At 35.7% G+C, this 21,326-nt stretch overlaps 1 protein-coding gene across 1 annotated transcript; it reads right to left on the bottom strand.

Annotated features, from left to right (window-relative positions):
• Window positions 1–442: 442 nt before the first annotated feature.
• On the bottom strand, window positions 443–21,051 carry LOC124365811 (aromatic-L-amino-acid decarboxylase-like). The gene is made up of 9 exons (XM_046821844.1): window positions 20,932–21,051; window positions 19,807–20,015; window positions 11,507–11,672; window positions 10,671–10,732; window positions 10,284–10,520; window positions 9,261–9,569; window positions 3,838–4,065; window positions 3,559–3,727; window positions 443–887 (listed from the first exon to the last, which is right to left on the bottom strand). Exons 2-9 carry the CDS (start codon window positions 20,005–20,007, stop codon window positions 610–612), a joined length of 1,650 nt encoding a protein of 549 aa, XP_046677800.1. The 5' UTR covers window positions 20,008–20,015; window positions 20,932–21,051; the 3' UTR covers window positions 443–609.
• Window positions 21,052–21,326: the final 275 nt, after the last annotated feature.

Genomic DNA, 21,326 nt, shown 5'->3' with positions numbered 1-21,326 from the left:
AGCGATCGCATGCATGAGGTATAAAAATCCCATGTTGTAGATTTGGCGAAAATCTGTAAATTTTAAACTATAGTTTCAGCCATTTCCAATGGCCGTAGCACAAGATGAACTCTCCCGGCATGGCGCAAAACGTGCAGCATAATAATCCATTGATGTGAATACCCAAAAACCACTTGTCCAACACAAGCCAGATGTAATGGTCGACCGGGAAAATTCATTAGCCGATGGTTTTATGGTCCACAATTGGAGCGTACATGTTCCTAATTTGGGACACCCTGGATTGTCTTTGGTCACTCGAAGGGTGTGCCAAAATGAATTTGTTTATAACTACCTTCCATGTTTAGATTTCGCCCTTGATTACTCCATTTTGACCACTGGGATCCATATCTGGATATTCCCACTCCAATCTCAGTTTTGTGTTATACAGGTCCAATTAAAACAGTTCTGATCAAAAACAATATATTCCCAGGTATTAGATTACAACAGAGCAGTGTACAACAGGCAGATACAGAAACACCTCCATTGAAGACCGTGTTTCTCAAAAAGGACATATCACCCGATGAAGTGTACCTAACTGATCATAAATGGAGGGGTAAAAATAGTCTAGAATCAGATGTGTTCTTCTTCCCTGACAGCGTTCTCAGAGTCCTCGCAGGGATCGTTGATGTCTTCGTCCTCGTCGAGGATGATGACGGGGTTCGCTCCGTCGTGAAGCTCGTTGCCCAGGCGCTTGAACACGTCGCGCGACACGGAACGCGTAAAGGAGAAGCGCTCTCGCAGGTTGTGACCCTGTGGTGTCGGAGGAATGTGGCAGAGGATGCGTGGCGAGATCTTCGGGTGTAACAGCAGCAACGTCGCATACCTCGAGATCACCGACCAAGCATAATCTGGCGAGACACATAAACACTGCTAAATAATATATCTAACATTTTTAGATTAGACACTTGAAAATTGATTCAGGTGTGGGATAAATATATCCACAGCATAAGATACTACTGCTGAGAGATTCTACGTGATTTTCTTGATGCGTGAGATGGCAAGGTATTGAAGCAGCGGGTGGGGGTGGTGGTGGTGGGGAGCCGGCTCAGAGACTGGCTACATCGTCGGGCCGAGGACCACATTGAATCTTTCAGCCTGTACTAGAAATTCCAACTACGTTTAAAACCTTGTGAGTTTAAAAAAGTTTAAAACTCAATTGAAAACCCATTCAGAAATGTTTCACTCATTGAAGTTGGACATCCAAGTAAAGTATATGGTTAGCATATAGTATACTACACTGAGTAAAATGAATCCTGCAGACATTGCAACTCTTTTTGAAACGTAATAAAATAATAAAGATTCAAAATATTCTACTTCTGTTAAGTATACTTATTCTAAATGCTGGGCCGAGGACGACATGGAATCTTTCAGCCTATACTAGAAATTCCAACTACGTTTAAAAACATGTGGGTTTAAAATAGTTTAACATTCAATTGCAAACCCATTCATTAGAAAAGAAATGTTTCACTCATTGAAGTTGGACATCCAAGTGAAGTATGTGGTTTAGCAAGCACATTACTGTATAAAAATGTTTTATTGCTGAATTATTAATTACAATTTTTAAATTCCAGTATAGCTTATTTAAAATGAACCCTGCAGACTCTGGACATTAGAATCCATAATATAACACTAAAGAATCAAAATATTCTACTTCTGTTAAGCAAACTTACTTGAAAAATGTGATATAGTTTTTAGTTGAAGGCCTTGTTACTTTTTGAAATATTTATAGAGTAACAATTTAATTCAAGTATAACATTCATTTTTGTCGTGTAAATTACTGGACATTTTCAAAGAGAGTATCTATTTCCACCATTTTTATTTTTATTTCTTGCAGTCTTGTGAAATTAACTGCACTCCACTTTTTTAATTTGTATAGTGCTTTATTTTTCAGACATGTTATTGTTTAATATATTTGTATTTGGGCATATTAGTATATACAGTGAAGCCTCGGTTTCTGGCGTTGTAATTCTAAATAACAAGTAATCAAGAGCATGCTCAAAAGTATTATATTTATACAGGAGATTCCTTATGGAAGGTTTATATTTAGACCGATAGCTCGATAATGTACCATGACCTTTAAGCTGCTGCGCTATCTATGCAGCGAACCATTTAATTAGATTCCGTCATTACGTCATGCAGATGACAGCCAAGGCGAGCTCTTGATATAATTAAGGAATTTCGTCCGCGGTTCTAATTAAATCTGAAACGAATGCGAGTCAGAAAGACGAGATAACTTAATAACAATACTTCAAAAATATCAAATGTAGCACAGTAATACCCGGGGCACTTTTCTACTATCAAGCTGTGTATTAACCGGTGTGAAATAAGTAATTAAAAAAAAATGTTTTACATGAGCACATTTAATTATACTTCAAATGATATTAATAGTTATAAGACAATAAAACAAAATAAAACACTAAGTTATACAATATTTTATATACATCTACTATTATGTGATTTTTAACTATTCAATTTCAGGATAAGAGGATTTAGGATATTTGCCATCGTTATGGTTACACACGTACTACTCAACGTTTCGAGGATTAGAATCTATCCTCTTCGTCAGGTGGAGGAGCCATTAGTACTTAAAAATAGAGAACATAAAGAAGAAAAGAAGGGAAAGATAAGTGTTCAAACATACCCAAAAGCTACTTGGAGTCTAGTTCACTAGAGAGAATGCAAGTACTAAGCATAACTCACGAGTACGACAAACACAATTAATTACACATCACACCGGCACGGATGAAAGCGGGATACTACGTTTTGTTATACTTTTGCAATCATAACGATGGAAAATGTCTGAAAGCCTGTTAAGCTGTCAAACTTTCACCGTCAATAACATACTTTAAACAAAAGGTTATTCAATGTAATTTGAACAATTTAGTAAACTGGACTGAAATCGGAGAGATAAATTGAGGAACAGGCAACGATATGATGGCTCTTGTTTAACACCTCGGCACTGGTAAAGAAAGTTTTTTTTTGTTTTCTGGGAGATGTATGGGGTAGGGCCGAAAGAGCCACCCTTACTGAAGAAAAAGTGAATTAGCAACCAATTGATTCTATAACAAAAACTTCCCTTCTGTCTCTTTTTATTATTTGGGGAATAGTTAAAATAATATAAAGGGTCACTAACCGGAAAACGTAAATTATGGTTATTTACTTATAGGAGTATAACTTACTGGTTAAAGGACTGTGCACTGTGTAGACGCTGACCTAGGTGCAGAGCATTAAATTAGTTTGACAACCAAATGATTTTAATTTATCACAAAAATTTCCTCCTATTCCTTCTCAATTTGTGGAATCGTACACAGCAGTCTTAATCACATAATAGACAAATTCCTATCACTGCAGTTGTATTGCCATTACTTTGAAACGCAATTAGTTTAGTTTTTAATATAGATCTCACAGCCCAAAACGATGTATTGTCACTTACAAAAAGCAGCTTATAAGTAGTTAACTAAAGATCAAACTCGCTCAACACCGTAATTTTGTTATGGTTTCAGTTTTACGAGTATTTACCAATGTCGCCTTCAGTACCGGGCTGTGCATTCATGGCGAACCGGATGATGAACTTCCCCTTGATTCTGGCGGGGATCATGTGAAGTTTACCGGAGTGGTTTATGTTCGCCAAGAGGTGAGCTGTGACCTTGTCGCCTTTCCCCTTGAGACGGAAGCACACCAATCCCATCTGAGCAGATTTTTACAATAATTACAGTATAAATCGTGTTCGTCCAGGTTATCTTTACAATTCTAAAAATCCAAGTATTTTACGTTCTGTAAACATTTTCCAGAACTCACCCGAACGTCATTGAGGACCTCGAAACGTTCGTCCTTCCGCACGTGGCTCTCGAAGAGCTGAGCCAGCCTGACATGATTGCGGATGTACTGTTGTAATCCTGAGATTCCGTAGCAGCGGAAGACGAACCACATCTTGAGCGACCGGAATCTCCGACTCAGAGGAATGCCCCAGTGGCGGTAGTCGTGCACCATGCCTTCATACTCGCTCTCCAGGTATAAAGCGTTGACCTGAGACAAGTATAAAACAAGAATTTCACTTCGGTTGCTGAGATTATTGATGTGGATTTGTGAACCCAGATACACCGAGGATGGTTTAGGAGTATTTTGAGGTTAGGGTGTATAGGAGTGAAGTAACTTCCGACAGATGTGATCCTCCTTGAGCCATATCCTAGGCTCTTATGTGAAAGAATAATTCCCTCACGTGTGGAAAATTCCCCGACTGCTCGTTGTGCTCTCTTTGAAAAATACAAAAATATACCGGTAAAGTTTGTTGGAAACATTTGAGTTATTGATAAAGTTAGTGAATTTAGTAGATTCTCACACTCTTATCCTCGTTATTTGGAGAAATCTGTTCTTCGTGGGGGAGAAATGAGGAAGAAGTGAAAACTGGGCACGAACAAACTCAACCGCAAATATCTCTCTTGGGATAAGACTGAACACACCTAACGTCAGTTATGACGTTCTAAGGGACAATCTTACCGATAATTTCGCATATTAACCCTTTTGATGAAATGGTGTTTTATAAAGCACCAAGACACCTGACAGGCCGAGAGGTACTAACTAAAGGATTTGAAGATTGAAACAGAATTTAAACTTAGGATTGGGTCAAGTTCCATTAGCTGCTTCTAGTGTTAAACTATTTTCTGTGATACTTTACCTATCAAAATAGTAATGAAAATCAAGGACAAACAGGTGTTATACTACAACAACACCTTAGTTTTTTCTTGTTCTTGTAGTGTTTGAACAGGATTAGAGAGTATTTATAGCTTTTAATTTAATGTAGGGCATCATCAATGCAGGGTAGAACGAAAAGTACCCTTCGAGGTAGTGCCTGTTCGTCAAAAGCGTTTAAGAGGGAGGGGCTCAAGAAGCTCTATCCTCCCCAGAAATTGTAAAAGACAAATACGAAAGTTGCACCCAGTAGAAGACATTTTTGGGGTCTTAAAATAACAATTTTCCGGCGGAAGATTCCCGAAGCCCTATTTTTGGAGAGTATTTTATACTTCTGAGACCACTCAGTGTGTTACCCCGCTCGAAATAATGTTATTTAACGCTATTGTTTCTCGTAGCAGAATATAATTTTAGAGGGTCTGATGACAATGCCCGTGAGAGGTCATTTTATAAAATGATTTGCATAGATTTATTTGTATTGAAAATGGGTTAATCACACTTAGAAGAAAAATTTAGGTTTACCCAAAAAAGTAAAGTTGCAAAACATCGTTAGACCGACTAGTGTGGCAAGCGGGACTAAATAATGAGCTCGTTGTTGTCAAAGTTTGCAAACCCCAAGTAAAAAATAAGCATTATAAGTATTGTACTTATAAATATTCCTACATTAATTGCCTCCTGCTACTAAGTTAAATAACGTTGTACTTTTCTGTTGTCGGTCCAACTTGTTTTGTCAAATAATGAGTGTTACGATAATGCTGCACATTATTAAATCATGTTGAGAAGTAGTTTAAAATCGAATACGTCTCTAATAAATAAAATTAAAAGAGCACAAATTAATAAATAAAAACAACACACCAACGGAAACACTGAACACAACTAAGTAATTGTGTTATAATAGTTTATAAACATGGCCGGTCATAGATAGGAACTAACAACTTGTACAAGAAGGTCTGTGGCACACAAGCCGCGTAGTAGACCATCATCACACTAACCAACACCTGAGTGACAAGGCTGACCTTGAACTTGAATAGACGTAATCAGCTTATTGTTATCTGGCCTGCCAACATGGCCGAGGAGTTCCAGTCTATAAAATAACATAAAGCGGAATGAATGACCAGATTGTGCGACGTAACATTTGGGACAGTCATTATATGAAAATTTAAAATAAATAAATAAAAAGGCCTTTATTCATGAGCGATTTTCAACATTGATGTTGTTTTACAAAATAACTCAGGTCATGTATAAACTAAACATACAATATACAACCAAACAATAAAAATAACTTAACAATATTCCTTAACCTAACATTTTTGTAATTCGTCTTTAAACGCCCTCATAGTTAAATATTTCATTTCAGGCGGCAGGCCGTTGTACCGCTGGGGACCGAAGTGAGAAAAGCCCTTTTTCCCTCTTTCAAGGCGCACGCGCGGCACCGCCAGCAGGGCATCCTGTCTCTTACGCTCCCTGATTATTGACCGGGCAACTAATTTATTTTTTAAATATGTTGGCCTACTGGTTGTCAATACCTTGTGGATAAGAGACACAGTTTGAATTTTGCAAGTGTCCTGTATTGATGGAATTTGAGCCAATTTACGATAAGAACTGATATGGTCATATTTCCTCAAACCATACACAAATATTATGGCTCTGTTTTCTAACTTTGTTAAAATTAATAATTTTTCTTTGGTCAAACTATTTCCAAATGCGGGGAGAGCATAATATATTAAAGGTAATATCAATGACTTGACAATCTGGAGCTTAGCTGACACCGGCAGGAACGACCTCAGCCTGCAAACAATCCTCAATCTGCAAATGACCTTCTGATATATATATATTTTACATGACTTGTAAACTCTAGTTGTGAGTCTATTTTAACACCCAGAATCTTAACAGTTTCACTGAGAGACAGGGGCGAGTTGTTCAACATGACGTCACCGGGAAGAGATTGGCCGGTATTATTAAATCTCAGATTTTGTAGTAGACACCTGTATCATTGAAGATGTATGTCGTCGTCTCTCACACTTGTATTAACTTTAAATTAACATTCTAATTTATTTCAAGTGTTGCATTCCAAAGTAATATTATACCTTTTTAGTTAGTTTTTAATGGTATAGTTATGGTCTTTGATTATTTAAAATTTTTGATTATTTATTCAGTTGACACCAGTTACCAACTGCTAGGTATTTTTAAATTGTGCATTCATTATTATAATAAGTCATTGTAACTTTTCGAAGATTATTGTCAAAATCCGTTGTAAGCAGCCATCTTATGAGCTTGAGGATAGTTAGACGTAGCTTGGATTGTGTGGTATGTAGTCGATGGTTAACGATAAATATTATAACTTAGTCCATTATTGGTTTTGGTGACTTCGATCTAAAAGATTATAAACTCGTTATGTCCGGTTTCCAATAATTAAGTGCAGGTTATTTGTTATAGAATTAAGATATTTGCTATTGAATTAAGATATTTTTTATAGATTAAGATAGTTGTTATAGAATTAAGATATTTGTTTAACAGGTTTATTGTCTTAAATTTTAATTGAAAGTTGTAAATGTTTCGTCCATGTATCTTTTATAAAATACTATTTTGTTGGACAATTTATTTAATCGGAGAAAAACAATAGTTTTCGCTGCTTGTCATGCATATTTCTGGATACGGATGAGCGTATACCAATCTCTTCCTGTAGATACCGTTTTCCATGGAAGGTAAAATAATTTAGTTCCAACGCGATTTGGAGTAGTAGGTTGATGAGCTCATTAATAGCAACAGTGCTTTATTCAAACTTAACAAACAAATTGTCTCTGCTGATTTCCAAAGTCTTAAGAATTGGATCGTTGGTATAAAGATTAACTAGAAGAAATGAAGCCATAGTATGTTATTATTCTATTTATATTTTAACGATATTAGTGAACGTGATTAATTCTAAACTGTTTCTTAGGCTATGGTTGCTGTTTAATTTATTGTTCGCAGTATTTTATCCAGAACTTTGGGTATTTTGTAGGTTAGCGCCGAGGTAAAATTTTCTAAGCGTCTAATGGCGTTGCTTTTTGGGAATTTTTGGAGTAAAAAATAAGTAATAGAGGTTTGCGTTTAATAAGCTACAGATATTGGATTTAATTTTATCTAATATGTGTTGCTTATTATTCGGAAGGTTTTTTTAAGGATTTTTGGTATTTTTTATATAAATTTATTATAGAACATCTGATTGATGAGAACCGAAGAGTCAACAGTTGTACTGACGAATTAAGAGTACTACAAAAATATAATAAAGGGCCTATTATAAATATTCTTAATAACTACGACATTTACAAAGCAAAAGAAATTCACCAAGTTATATTCTAAATGGCAAATTAAAATTCTACTCAATTATTTTATTTGATAGAAAACTCTCTCTTTCTCTCTCTCTCTCTCTCTCTCTCTCTCTCTCTCTCTCTCTCTCTCTCTCTCTCTCTCTCTCTCTCTCTCTCTCTCACTCTCTCTCTCTACGCGCGCGCGCGCTAAACATCTAATTTTAAACGTCAACCACATTACAATATTTACCTATATTACATCGGAAACAATATTTTACTATTCGGCCAGTATTTAACCACATATTGGAGTGAAAGAAATTTTTTTGTGTTTTCGTAAACTGTGAGAACCAAAAGTATGGAGAAAAATACAGTTTTCTGTTTAAACTTTAAGCTCCTCTTTATTAAAAAAATAGTGACAGTAGACACAATTCTTATTCACCTTTTATTACAAGTCTCTTAAAGAACGAAATACTAAACATTGAGTTTTAAGTTAATAGTTAAAGGCGTAATTATTTTTTTCTAAACCCTTTCGAAATTAGTTATTATTTTGAGATTTTGAAAATACTGTACGATACTCGATGTTCTGGTTGATAATACAGATTTGGATAGTAAAAAATAGTTTCAGACGTAATGTAGATGTATGTTTTAATATGTATGTATGTAGACGTTTGAAGAGAGATGTTTAGCGTGAGAGAAAGGTCTCCGGGATCCGGGTCCGTCACCGATATTTACAAAAATAAAATATAGTGTGATGGTTTATGACACGACTTGTGTGCCATAACTTGTACATTCTTGTACAAGTTAGTTCCTGTCTCTGGCCGCCCATACTTATAAACTACATCATAACCCAATTTCTTTTTTTGTGTTGATTTGTGAAAATTTCATTCAAAGTGTACCGTACTATTTTTACTTCATTTCTCTGCGTACGCCGAGATTCAGACCTAACTGGTTTACATTATGCCTGAAGTTTTTTTTAGTTTTTGCCTTTTAGAAAGGGAAGAAGAGTAATTACAAATCTGGCAGAACCTTTGTGAAAAATACAATAATTATACCATTTTCAATAACCGCCAAATTAGTATATTAATCGAGTTCTATACACGTCAAAATTACCAGAAAAGTTCAGAACCATAAAAAATTCATATACCTTAAAATATTTTTTGTAGATAATTCTTTTTTTCATCTCAAAACTCTGTAGGAACTAACAAAAGTTTCTAATTTAACTCAAAATGAATCCATACTCACACTGAAACTTTTTATAATCTTCTTTCTGTCCTTGACCCACAGACACGAGCAGTCGAAGTTCATCAGCAGCCACTTGGTGGGGTTTGTGTTGAAGCTGTCGACTAATTCAATACCATTGAGAAGGTGTTGGAACTCTGGACAGATGAAGGCGGAGCCTGCGTACGCCGCGTCCACGTGAAGCCAACAGCCGTGCTTCTTGGCCACGCGTCCGATCTCTTCCAGGTTGTCGAAGGAACACGACCCTGTTGACCCCAGAATGCCTGACACCATGAACGGAACTAACCCTTTCGCCTCATCTTCTTCTATCGCCTAAGGCAAAGTGGCGGAATTCCAACATTATTTCAGCTTTAAAATGTTAAAATTCAGCTTGTTTTCTAATGTAAAACGTTGTTGATGAATCATCTTGTAATAAGCATTAGTTCTAATTCTAAGATACTATCAGTGGTGCTTTTTTTGGAAAAAAGAGAATGTGAGATCATTTACTCCTATCAGCAAGTAATTTTCAGACCCAGCAGGGATCACTTCTGGCTGGACCTACCAGTTGAACCCACCACTGGGCACAGCAAAAAGCGATGTGCCACTTCAATCTGGGCAACCCAGAGCGAAGGATGTCCAGTAGCGGCACATCACTAACCGCAAATGTTGAGATTCTGGGGTTCATGGGCAATTCGATAGGTCTAGTCTACTGTGGAAGATGACTGTTGGAGTCGGTGGGGTATGTTCCCTTACCTCAGAGGCTCTTGTTAACCTAAACTAGGGTGTGCCATCCCCTGCCTACTTTGACTGGAGAGGCTGGTTCAGAGCTGGCCTCCCCTTCTTCCGGGATGACTTTGAGATGTAGTGCCCTAATTCTTCCTCATGGATTTCGATATGAGGCGGTCCCTACTCCCGAACCTTACCCATCCTGAATATTCTATCACTCCGGAAGCAGCGCAAAGGTTCTTACAGGACTAAGTGCAATTTATAAGCTTCTTGTCCTAAGGGAAAAAAAGTAATTTTCAGCAATTACCCAGTTTCACCCACCTTGCTGAGGATCTCCCCGCGCAAACTGCTGTTGCTGTCTGGTTCCAGCTTCCTCAGAGTGACAAGCGAGATAATGGCGGCCTTCTCTACACAAGAGTGAGCCTCCTTGCTGCAATAGGCCACGAGCTTGGGCAAGTGACTCGCTTTATGCTCTGAGGGATTTTCTTCGTACAGTCTGTTGAGGGCTTGATCACGAGCGGCCAGCATGGCAACCAGTACACATTCACTGGCTGATCCCTGTACAAATTTAAAATTGCACATTCCTGCGTTCGAAAAAGGGAGTGCTTAAGTCCCCACTCTCTAGTGCAAAATGGATTTTAAATATTTGAAATACACTCCATCAATTTTTTTATAAGAGAGAATTTAAAACAATAATTCAAAACTTGCCTGAAGAACTCCGCCACCATTACTGTCAGACAAAAATGATTGAGGCAGTCCGATGGCTTTCCCTGTAAAATATTGTTATTAAAATTCATATTGTAAGTTTAAAATTATTGCACGTGACTCATTTTATTGTGTGTACAATATGTGTATCAATGTAAAATCTGTGAGTATTTATGGAATGTATGTAATTCTACATCTGACTCACTATGAGTTGATGTCTCAGTTATTTTTACAGAATCCAGAACTTGGTAATAGCTCCTAGGTCGGGAAAGTAACAATCTGAAATGTCTCTCAGATCTTATAAGTGCTCTTAAATCTTTACTTTAACTTTTTGTATTTATAATACGTTCTTATGCCAAGCCTAATAACACATGGTAGTTAGGGACAAAGTTTCCTTCTTCTCGCTGACATCGCTTCCTTTCGTGAGGCAAAAAACATGAACGGATCGTCATAATGACACGTAACAGTCACCGTGGGTCACATAAAACCCGTTTTTCTAATAATGCAGTTTTTAGGTCCTCTGTAAGAAAAACCGTTAAAAGAATAGTATGTTGGTATTGTTTTTAAAAAACAATACCAAAGCACCAAGCAACCCTTAAGGAGAATGTATCCATTATCAGTTAAATCGATAACACAATTTAAAAAATAACACTAAAGTATTAAATAACAACGAATTATACAATCAGTGAAGTAAAAAAACCTGCAACCATCTGATATACCGATACAGTATTGTACCTTATCAAGGGTAGTGTACTATTTGTGTAAACTATAGCATTATGGAATTATATGGCGATTAATCCAACTCCAAAGTCGTAATTGATCTTGAAACTACGAGTTACCGAACCAGTCCAGAACGATGGTCTCCAACTCGGTGATGGCGGGGCTGGCCACCCAGGAGAAGCCCATGCAGCCGATGATGCCCGAGATCATGTCGCCGAGGATGGCCGGGTAGGAGGCGGCGGAGCTGAAGTACGCGTGGAACCGCGGGTGCTGCCAGTGAGTGATCTGGAATAGCGGACAAGTATTTCACTAAAAATTATGAAAACTTAATTAACATGTGAGCGCTGCTCATGTTATTAAAGATTTAACGCGGCCTTTCTAAAGTCCTGTTGCCCGCCAGTATGTCGATAACTCTAGACGATAAGTCATCTGGAACGATAATTTAACCTGGGAATCTCCTCATTACATTTCTAAAGTAATTTAAGACAATTAAAAAACATCAAATTCTCTGCACTCTGTCTTGTTGCTCCAAGATGTACTTTAATATTGCCTCCTTATATATTGACATGGGAAAAGGTCTGTAGCCAAGATATTCTACGGACAGTATATTTTTCTCACGTAGGAATCAAACCGTCCAAATCCACGATGGCCAAAATAAAGTTTCCTCATCATATAGAACCATTAATTGTGGTGTTCCTCAAGGCTCTATTCTTGGTCCTGTATTATTTCTCATTTATGTAAAAGGCTCACATGGAGCGGCCACGTGGAACATGTCTGCAAAAGGCTTCGAACCATGGGATTTGCTCTCAACCGTCTCGCCAAGGTCTGTAGCCAAGATGTTCTACGAACAGTATATTTTTCTCACGTTCAATCGATTTTGAGGTACGGGTTGATGTTCTGGGGTCCAACAACCAGCGTGGTAAATTTCAATAGAGTATTTGTCCTCCAGAAATGGTGACTGCGAATCATCTCAGGACGTAGGAGGTTCGAGACTTGTAAACCTTCTTTTCGGTGAATTAAAAATCCTTACTCTAGCGGGTCTCGTGGGGTACGAGCTATGCTCTTTTATTAAGGGTAATCCAAAGCTTTTTATAAGCAATGGATACTACCATCAGTATCCAACCAGATCAAGAGAGATGTTATCTGTGGCTGCACATAGTACCAGCGCATTTGAGAGGGGTCCATACCACTTGGGTGCAAAAGCATACAACAAATTACCATTGGATATTAAAAATGAGCACAATTTACGTTTATTTAAACAAAACCTAAAGACACAATTTCTTGATAAATGTTGTTACTGTATAACATATTTTGTTAGGCTAGATATAGTTCTTAGTATTTTACGTGTAATGTAAATATGTATTTTCCATTTACGAATAAAGAACTTGAATCTTGAACCTTGAATCTTGAATCTTGAGTCGTACTCAAATTAGTATAATATAATTTCCTCTTGAAAAAAAAAAATTAAAATCTATTGATTTCGGGGTAAAATGAGAGTACGACCGTCTGTCTGTCCGTCTGTGTGAGTGCATGTGTTCAGTCGTGTCCTTCATACTTCGCTATATTAATTAAGTATTGAACGTTGCCCCATGGAGAAGTTATAGTCCGGTCAATTTAGCCAAAAAAATAGGGGTAAACTTTGCATTAATTCCCAGAAAGCTGAAAATGTGTATACATGTTAGGGACACCATTGTTATGAAATTGTGAAAAGTCCCCCATCGATCCCATGTCTGCAAAATTTTTTTATTCAAGGTCAAATTTCACAAAAATAGGTTTTTTGAACTTTTTAGCGAAAACGGTTAGTTTTATGAAAAAATATGTCAAACAAAAATTGTAGATCATGCAATTATCTACAAAAAAGCTTTCTTATGCTTTTTTCATTACACTAAAAATGTTTGAGAAAAAAAACAATTACAAACTTTCTTACGCTGTATTGTCCATAATAAGCACGACTAAGCTGCCTATGATTACCATTGGACGTGTATTATAAGTAAAACTATAAGTCTGCGTGACTAATACATTCACATTGACCGATAATTCTGAGAATATGAAATTAAAAAAAAAACAGAGTACCTAATTTTATAAGGGACCATGTGCCCCTATGAACATCTGATTGTCATTCCATTGTTAGAGTGCCCGTTCCGTCTACCTGCTTTTCTGAGGTCACACTTAAATCACGGTCTTTAAAATTCCTTTGTGGTGAAAAACACGTAGTTATTTCAAATATTCTCTGCTAAAGTTTGTGCTGTATTCACTTTTTGTTGAAAATATGTTGCAATAGTGTTTTATTTGCACTAAAATTTTATCTTCGAGTGAATGTGTTATTGTTGATCGCACATGAAGACGTTACTTAACGCGATTATTCAAGGGAGGAATCAATTTACTGATTACTTGAAGAATGTAAATTCAGCGGCAAATCATGTGCAGTGTCACAAACAATACAATAAAAAAGAGTACAATTGCAGCAGCAAAACGGCAACATGAAGAGGGAATAAGCTAGTACCTCGCAAAAAGTCCTCCTCGTACTAGAGCACATGTAAGTGAGTCATATTTTTCTTTTAAAAATTGTTATTTATTTTGCGGCGGCGACAAGTTGAGTGAGGAATACAAAAAGAAACAAGCACAGAAATCTCATCTTAAAATTTGTAGTGTTATAACTCATTCGTTTAAAGACTCAATTATCAAAGCAGCTCAGTCTCGGTCTGATGACACCGCAAAAACTATTGTTGCTCGCATCGGGTTTGTACACAATTTAGTTGCTGCTGAAGCTAAGTACCATAATGATTGCTTTGTATCATTTTTAAAGCCGACCACTGGAGGCTAAGTCGGCCGTCCTCAAGATCAAGCATTGTATCTCACCATGGGGGAAATATTTTCATATATTGAAAGTAGTGATTACTGCCAGTTTAAGTTAGAAGAATTAGAAAATGTATGTAAAAACTTAAGAGCTGATAACAGAAAAATTAAATTACGATTGAAGTTAAATTATGGTAATAGAGTCATTATTACCCCGAAATTAGGACAATTAACATTGTATCATTTCTTGTTAATTATCATGATATTATCAATAAAGCTTTGAGTGAAAAAAAACCTAAAAGCAAAGAAGAGCAACTGAAGGTCCTATCAACTGCGGCAGCAATTATTCAGGAAAGATAATTAATGGGTTCAATCATATACAGTTTTTTACATGCTATGACTGGCTATGGATACAACATCATCAGCAATGTTTCGAAGGGTTTTTAAAACAACAATAAATTTTTTAATTGTTTTAAAAAGAAAACTTTATTACTTGTGCACAAGCTTTGAAAGATATCAACTCTTCACCAGAAACTTGCTTTCTTCTGTCTGTATATGGAGCTCCAAAATTTACTTCCATAGACAAATTACGTTACTTATCTTTTGCAAAACAAACTCGTAATAAAAAACGTGTGCAATTAGCCAGCCTTCCTCTAAACCGCGGCTTCCACTCACCAACAGTTTTATCATGTATATTACTACGTTCAGGTGTGTGGCTTGGTAATCAACTAGACCCAGAACAATGGGGTTGGAAAGCGTATTCCACACACGCTTCTTCCACCTGAACCAGGAAAACCTCCTTAATTCTGTTTTTTGGAACTGCAAAAAAAGATGTAACTTAAGATGCGGCCGCAAAAAGTAGGCTTATTTTGTTCACTGGCGTGCACCACTTGCCAAGGCCAATCGTGTTCAAATGTTGAATCTCCAACAGAAGAAGGTTTTTACATGAACGACGAAACAACTGATGTAATCGCTGTTAGTACAATTTTACGTCTACTCAAGAAGATGAGGAAGAAGAAGAAAATAGAGAGTGAGAAAAAGATGGAGCGGAAGAATAGGAAGGAAATAACTAATGACGATGATGATGAATAACATATGTTTTACAATCAAAAATATAACGGGACTTGTCACTCGAGCTGTACCTGATCGACAACGATCACTCTGACAAGAGTGTAACGACTGAAAAGAAGAAGAATAACCAAACATTCATAAAATTTTAACTGGAATATACTGTGGAATAGGCCTACCAGGGAAATAACATTTAAAAAAATCGTGCTAAGTACACTACCTCATGGGTGGCGTGGAAATGTGTTCATATTATAGTCAATACAGCGTAAGTAAATTTTGTAAATTGATTTTACCTCAAAAATGGTTAGTGTTTATGAAAAAAAGCATAAGGAGCTTTTTTTTGTAGATAATTGCATGATCTACAAGTTTTTGTTTGACATATGTTTTCATAAAACTAACCGTTTTGCTGAAAAATTCAAAAAACCTATTTTTGTGAAATTTGACCTTGAATAAAACATTTTGCAGACATGGGGATCGATGGGGACTTTTCACAATTTCATAAAAATGGTGTCCCTAACATCTATGGCAAATTTTCAGCTTTCTGGGAATTTTTGCAAGGGTCAATGTCTAAAATTGACCGGACTATTATAAGTAAATACGTTTAGCTAAGTGGGGCATATCTTTGAACGTATTTTGCTCTATGTAATAAGAGAATGCCCCCACCCATGAATGGAAGCCCCAATAGAATCAGAATTAAAAAAATTTCAATTCCAAATATTCAGGAAGCATCAAAAGGAAATATCAAAGTATGGATGTGAACTTACGACAGTGCTTTGCTATGAATGAGTGGTCGTTATGGTTCCAAATATTTTTATCTGAACGAGGCAGTGCTCTCACGTACAGAGAGCGACACCATAGTTTTTATCGTCAATTTATTCCTAGAAGATACGTAATTCCTTAAACGCTGTCTTTATTTGCTACTTTGTGGTATTTTATCCATACGTATGTGGTCAGAAATTTTAGACTAGTGCTCGCGATTTTTAAGATAGTGAAATGAACTTACCCCCAAATTCGCAATATCAAAGTATAGGGACTCTTACATCGGTTTAAATCAGATTTAATAATGACACACACTTGATCGTAAACCTTATTGTTCATTTTCAAAATTAATTTTTTATTGCATCCTTGAACGCTATAAATGCTACATTTACTATACGACAATTGTGTGTCAACAACTAAATTAGAATTAAGAACATGGTGTATTCTTCATAATTTATAATTAAAACTTCTACTTAATTTTTTAGTATGTGGCAATAATATTTTCAAATAAAAAATGTTAGTATTTATATGAACAAATAAGGCAACTTTCAGTGATTTCCAAAATAAAAATTCAGAAAGCTGTTTACAAGATTTCTTCCCGATCCAGGATTAATTTCCGTAATCGATTAAATGAAGATGAAATACCTTCACGATTTACATAACTTGAAAGATTTCGTCTTGCATAGCAATGTAAAACTCGACTGATAACGGATATAAATATACACCATATTATATGTGTACTTCTTAACTTTAAACTTTGAATGGTGAAATATCTTAAGCTGCCAGGTACATTAGATGGAAATTTAAGGACAAAGAGAGATTGACCACTCGGAGAAGATTGGGATCGCTGATATTGATGTTTCATTGTGGTGTTTGGTGTTGGTGGGAGGGAGGTAGGGAGGGGTTTACAGTTTTTATTACTATTATAGGGGAGATGAAGTTGCAGGACTTAATGCTAGAGGGCAGGGGAAAGTTTTTTTTTATTTTCCCCTCTCTACATCTTAGTTTCTTAATTGAAGGAAACATTCGAATTTATATTTTCTTCCAAAGTGGGCTAGTTATTCGAAACCTTTACTTTTAATTTGTATATGTAATTTAATGTAATAACTATATGTGTATTACTTTAGCTGAATTAAGTTTATATCATTCCTTAGTTTTTAACACCCTGGGTGTATTTTATTTGTGATGTTACAATATTTCAAATACATGGTTAATTTTGCTTCTAATTATTTAACAAACACCAGCATTCGTAGTATAATTGCATGATTTAGTTGGTTTTGTTCTCGCTATTTCCTGATTGTTCCAATTTAAGATTTGTTCCGGTTTGAGAGACACATTCATATTTGTGAAGGAGTCTCACATGTTTTTTCCCTAAGAGATACCTTCTTAGTAAGAGCCTATAAAGGTCTTTTATCTCCATTATAAAGTTCCTCTAGTCAAGATGCTCTATAATTGATTTCCTTTTTCTCTTTTGGGTGCTAATCTCACTTCCTCAAAATATACATTGTTGAACGATAAATATACAAGAGTCATCGAAAAGACGGATATACAGTCGGACAGTAAGCTCAAAATCAATAAGGATTTTCTTGGACCAAGAGAAACCTATACACCAAGTTTCGTGCCTCTAGAAACTTTCTATCAGGAATTATCGCACAAATGGACAGACGAATGGATAACGGCAAGGTTTTAAGAAGGCTCTCTCTTGTCCTTGATTAGAAACAGAAAAAATAATAATAAATCTGATGACAAGTTTCCATTTCAAAATATAACAGAACATTTATTCTAATCAATGAACAGTCAACAACGTTCGCATATTAAGAAAATAATCTTAATTTATGTGAAACTAGAAAAACAAAGCAAGCAATTGATATTTGGACGACATTAACTTGAAAAACATGTCTTCCTACGGAATAAAGCTATATGGACGGTAAATGTTTTGCGTATGTTTAAATTGTTTTTAGTGCCTCATGCGGTAATAAATACAATTTCCACATTTACCGGACATTTGCCATCGTTCAGTGAAACAAAAAATCAGTAACACTACGTTTCGAGATCTGCAATCTGATCTCTTCTTCAGGTAAATGTCTTCAGGTAAAACTCTTTTTTGTTTCACTGAAAGATGGAAAATGTCCGGAAAATCCTGTTTCCTTCACAATCCCTCCATCGTCAAAAATAAATTTTAAACAAAGAATTCCACATTTAATTGATAGAAAATTCAAAAAATAAAAATAATTATGAATAATGGTAAACACTTAGGACCAAACTATAATTCGGATAGCAATCCCAAAATGTCTTTAAAAATGTATTTTTCTTCGGAGAGCTCAAAGGTCTGAAGCAATAATATTTCCTCCCTTTCCTTGCTCAACAAAAACAGCAAAAGAACATAGTTTCGCGTAATAGGCTTAGCTGGTGTTGCATGACAGATTTTAAGCGAATAGCCTCTTTCATAATCGAGATGTCCTCCAGGCAGATACCTAGACGGACAGAATCATACAGAAAAGAATCCAACCTTTTCCGGCAGGCAAAAGAGAAATTGTGTTAGCCTGCTGAGTGACACATTGGCTTCAATGAGGATCAAATAAATTCTAAAAGCGAATTTTAAAATATACAGACGAAATCTTTCTCGACATATCTTTCTACGTGATACATACGATCTTATTTTGTTTATTAAGTTAGGTTTCCTAAGCAGTGTTTAAGTAATAAAAGTAGCGATGAAGGGTAGGGAGGGTAGTACAACGCAAGACTGCGGTGAAATCAAATTTTATCACCAACCCTTATCATTCACACACTTTCCACTCTATTACTTATTTTTACGTCATTAAATAAACAATTTTTTTTAATACGTTTACATGTTAAACTCTCATATGATTATTCACAGCTTGTTTAAAAATGTATTTATTTAGATATTTTATCGTTGCCATCATAGTTACTTACAATGACATTATGTAGACATTTGTTAACGCAATGTCTAGGTATTATACATAAGTGATGGGGGTCAGAAATATAACTAAACAATGTATACCTTGTGGCAGACCGGATAGTATTTTAGTATTAATAATATTTTTAAGATTTTTGAGATAAATATAGTCCTCTAACATTAGAAAAATCCTATAAGAATCGCTATTTTGAACATTATTTTTGACATTTAATTTAAAACAGTAAATTTTTCAAATAAAAGAAATATTTTACAGCCTCTCGAATCACTATAACTAATTAGTGTAAAAAATAAGAACCTACAACCCATTTTCAAATATTATAATTAATATACACATGTTTCGGCACTAAGCCATTTTCAGTGTTAATCGAATATTCAAAGAATAACATTTTATACAATTTCGTTTGTATATTCAGTATTTATAACTACAAATGAATAAGTTCTTATAAATTATCTTTACTATCAGCAAAGCTTCGGTCACTGTTCTGAAATAGTTGTATCAGCTATAAAATTGCAAAGCAAACATGGAACAATGGTTTTAACTTCTTAGATTGTGTGTAGAAAGAGACACACGATACACAGTGTATAGGATAGAGTTAGTTGCTAAATGAGTTACTCCTTTATGTACATAGGTCAGGCAATGAAGATACATAATTATATAAGAATACCAGGAGAGAGGTGTATGTTGCAGTTCAGGTATATTAAAAAAGTCTACATCAGTTCTTGCAAACGTATGAGTAAGATGAAAAATTAAACAATTATTAAAGGTATTCCACAAGGTACCGCAGATGTACCCAAATTTTTATGTTATGAATTACTCATTGGAACGCACTCTGAAAAGGATTTAGAACAATAGCTTACCCCAGGCATTATCTTATGTTCCAGGTCGGCAATGATATCGTCCCAGGGCTCTGGGTTGACGGGCGCCTCTTGTGGAAGGAGATCTCGCAGGTAGTTGGGGTGTACGGTGGAGGTAACTGGGCGACATGACAATGTCTCCATGTATTCGCACAAGTAATCCACCATCTCCTTCCCTCGCTTTCTAAACTCTTCTGTGTCCATGGTTGAGCCTGGAACGTGCATGAATGGTAGTTCACTAAGGTTCAACAATGTCAATGGAAGTGTAAAAAATTAAAATTCAAATAGCTATAACTACTGAATGAATCCACCTTTTGAAGTCCGGTTTGCGGCATTGTACTCTGCTAAGTAAGATCTTTAATTTAATACCAAACTTGACCTATGCTGCTATTTAAGAATTTTGTCTGACTCCTTGTGGACCGTCCCCTAAAGGGATTATCCGGTCGGTAATTGGGCAGATGTGTGCGTTACTATCACATGTAAGCACGTGTGAACTTTGGTATTTCTTTCTATTATGGTTCAAGAATTAAAAAAGAGGTTCCAGACTTAATTGACACCCTGTATATATGCATGTTTATCGAGAATCCACGGAGCTAAAAAGTATTATATAACTTGTTCTTGCCATGATAATGTAAAAATACTGTTTTTCGAAAAGTATGTCCAAAACGTAATAACAACTACCACGTCTACGACATCATTCATGTAAGTTATATCTGATATACTACGTAGAGACTGAAATAACCCCAAATAGTAGTAATTATGTTATTCAATCAAACGTACTAAAGACTTAATAACGGCTTTTATTTTTACGTTGTCTTCAAAACGGCGATTTCATCGCGAATAGATAAGAGTTCCTGTGATATGATAAAAACTGTTTACGGCATTGTTCAATCACCACCATTCACATAATTTTATATCATATTTAAGAGTTATCAAACTCAGTATTTAAGTGAAATAAAAATTACTAAACCGCCATAAATATGTAAATTTCTGATATTTGAAAATAACAATTTATTAAATAGTAAAAATTACTTTATTTATAGTATAAATAAATGCAATGACATATGTAGCAGGGCAGGATATTTATTATTTATTATTTAAATAGTATATTAATAAAGAAAGATTTACCTGAAGAGTCAAAGCACACCAGAAGATCGGTAACTGCACTGAACTGGTGATTTCTAGTTATTAAGTTATGTTTGAATAAAATACAGTTGGCGTATTGTGCAAAGACAAAGTAGACGATACGGCAATAAAATTATTCACGTACGCTTTCAATCATTACAAAAGGTGAGTGCAATTTATTTGATTAGGGGAAAAATATTGCGTCATAAATGTTATCTTATTACGTGGGCGTAAGAATCGTTAGTTTTGTGTTGTGGGAGTAATTTAGTAATTTGAGTCCCATAGATAATTGATTACTTCTTGTATCTTTGGCAGACTTCCCAGTCTGTCCTCTTAAAAGGCTGAGATGATAAAAAAGACGATGATGCTGCTCTCTGTAAGTCAAAACAATGTTTTGA

Source organism: Homalodisca vitripennis, chromosome 7 (genome assembly GCF_021130785.1).
Source record: "Homalodisca vitripennis isolate AUS2020 chromosome 7, UT_GWSS_2.1, whole genome shotgun sequence".
Classification (NCBI taxonomy): domain Eukaryota; kingdom Metazoa; phylum Arthropoda; class Insecta; order Hemiptera; family Cicadellidae; genus Homalodisca; species Homalodisca vitripennis.
Note: the sequence above shows the minus strand (reverse complement) of the source record. Positions and strands in the feature narration are given on the sequence as shown.

Bases quoted from the DNA above. Each gene is read 5' to 3' on its own strand.
- LOC124365811 (XM_046821844.1), bottom strand. From the start codon at position 20,007: ATGGACACAGAAGAGTTTAGAAAGCGAGGGAAGGAGATGGTGGATTAC. The intron at 10,521-10,670 runs GCAAGTTTTGAA...AAATTTGTACAG, and splicing joins ATGGTGGCGGAGTTCTTCAG to GGATCAGCCAGTGAATGTGT. The intron at 888-3,558 runs GTAAATACTCGT...GTGTCTCGCCAG, and splicing joins CGGTACTGAAGGCGACATTG to ATTATGCTTGGTCGGTGATC.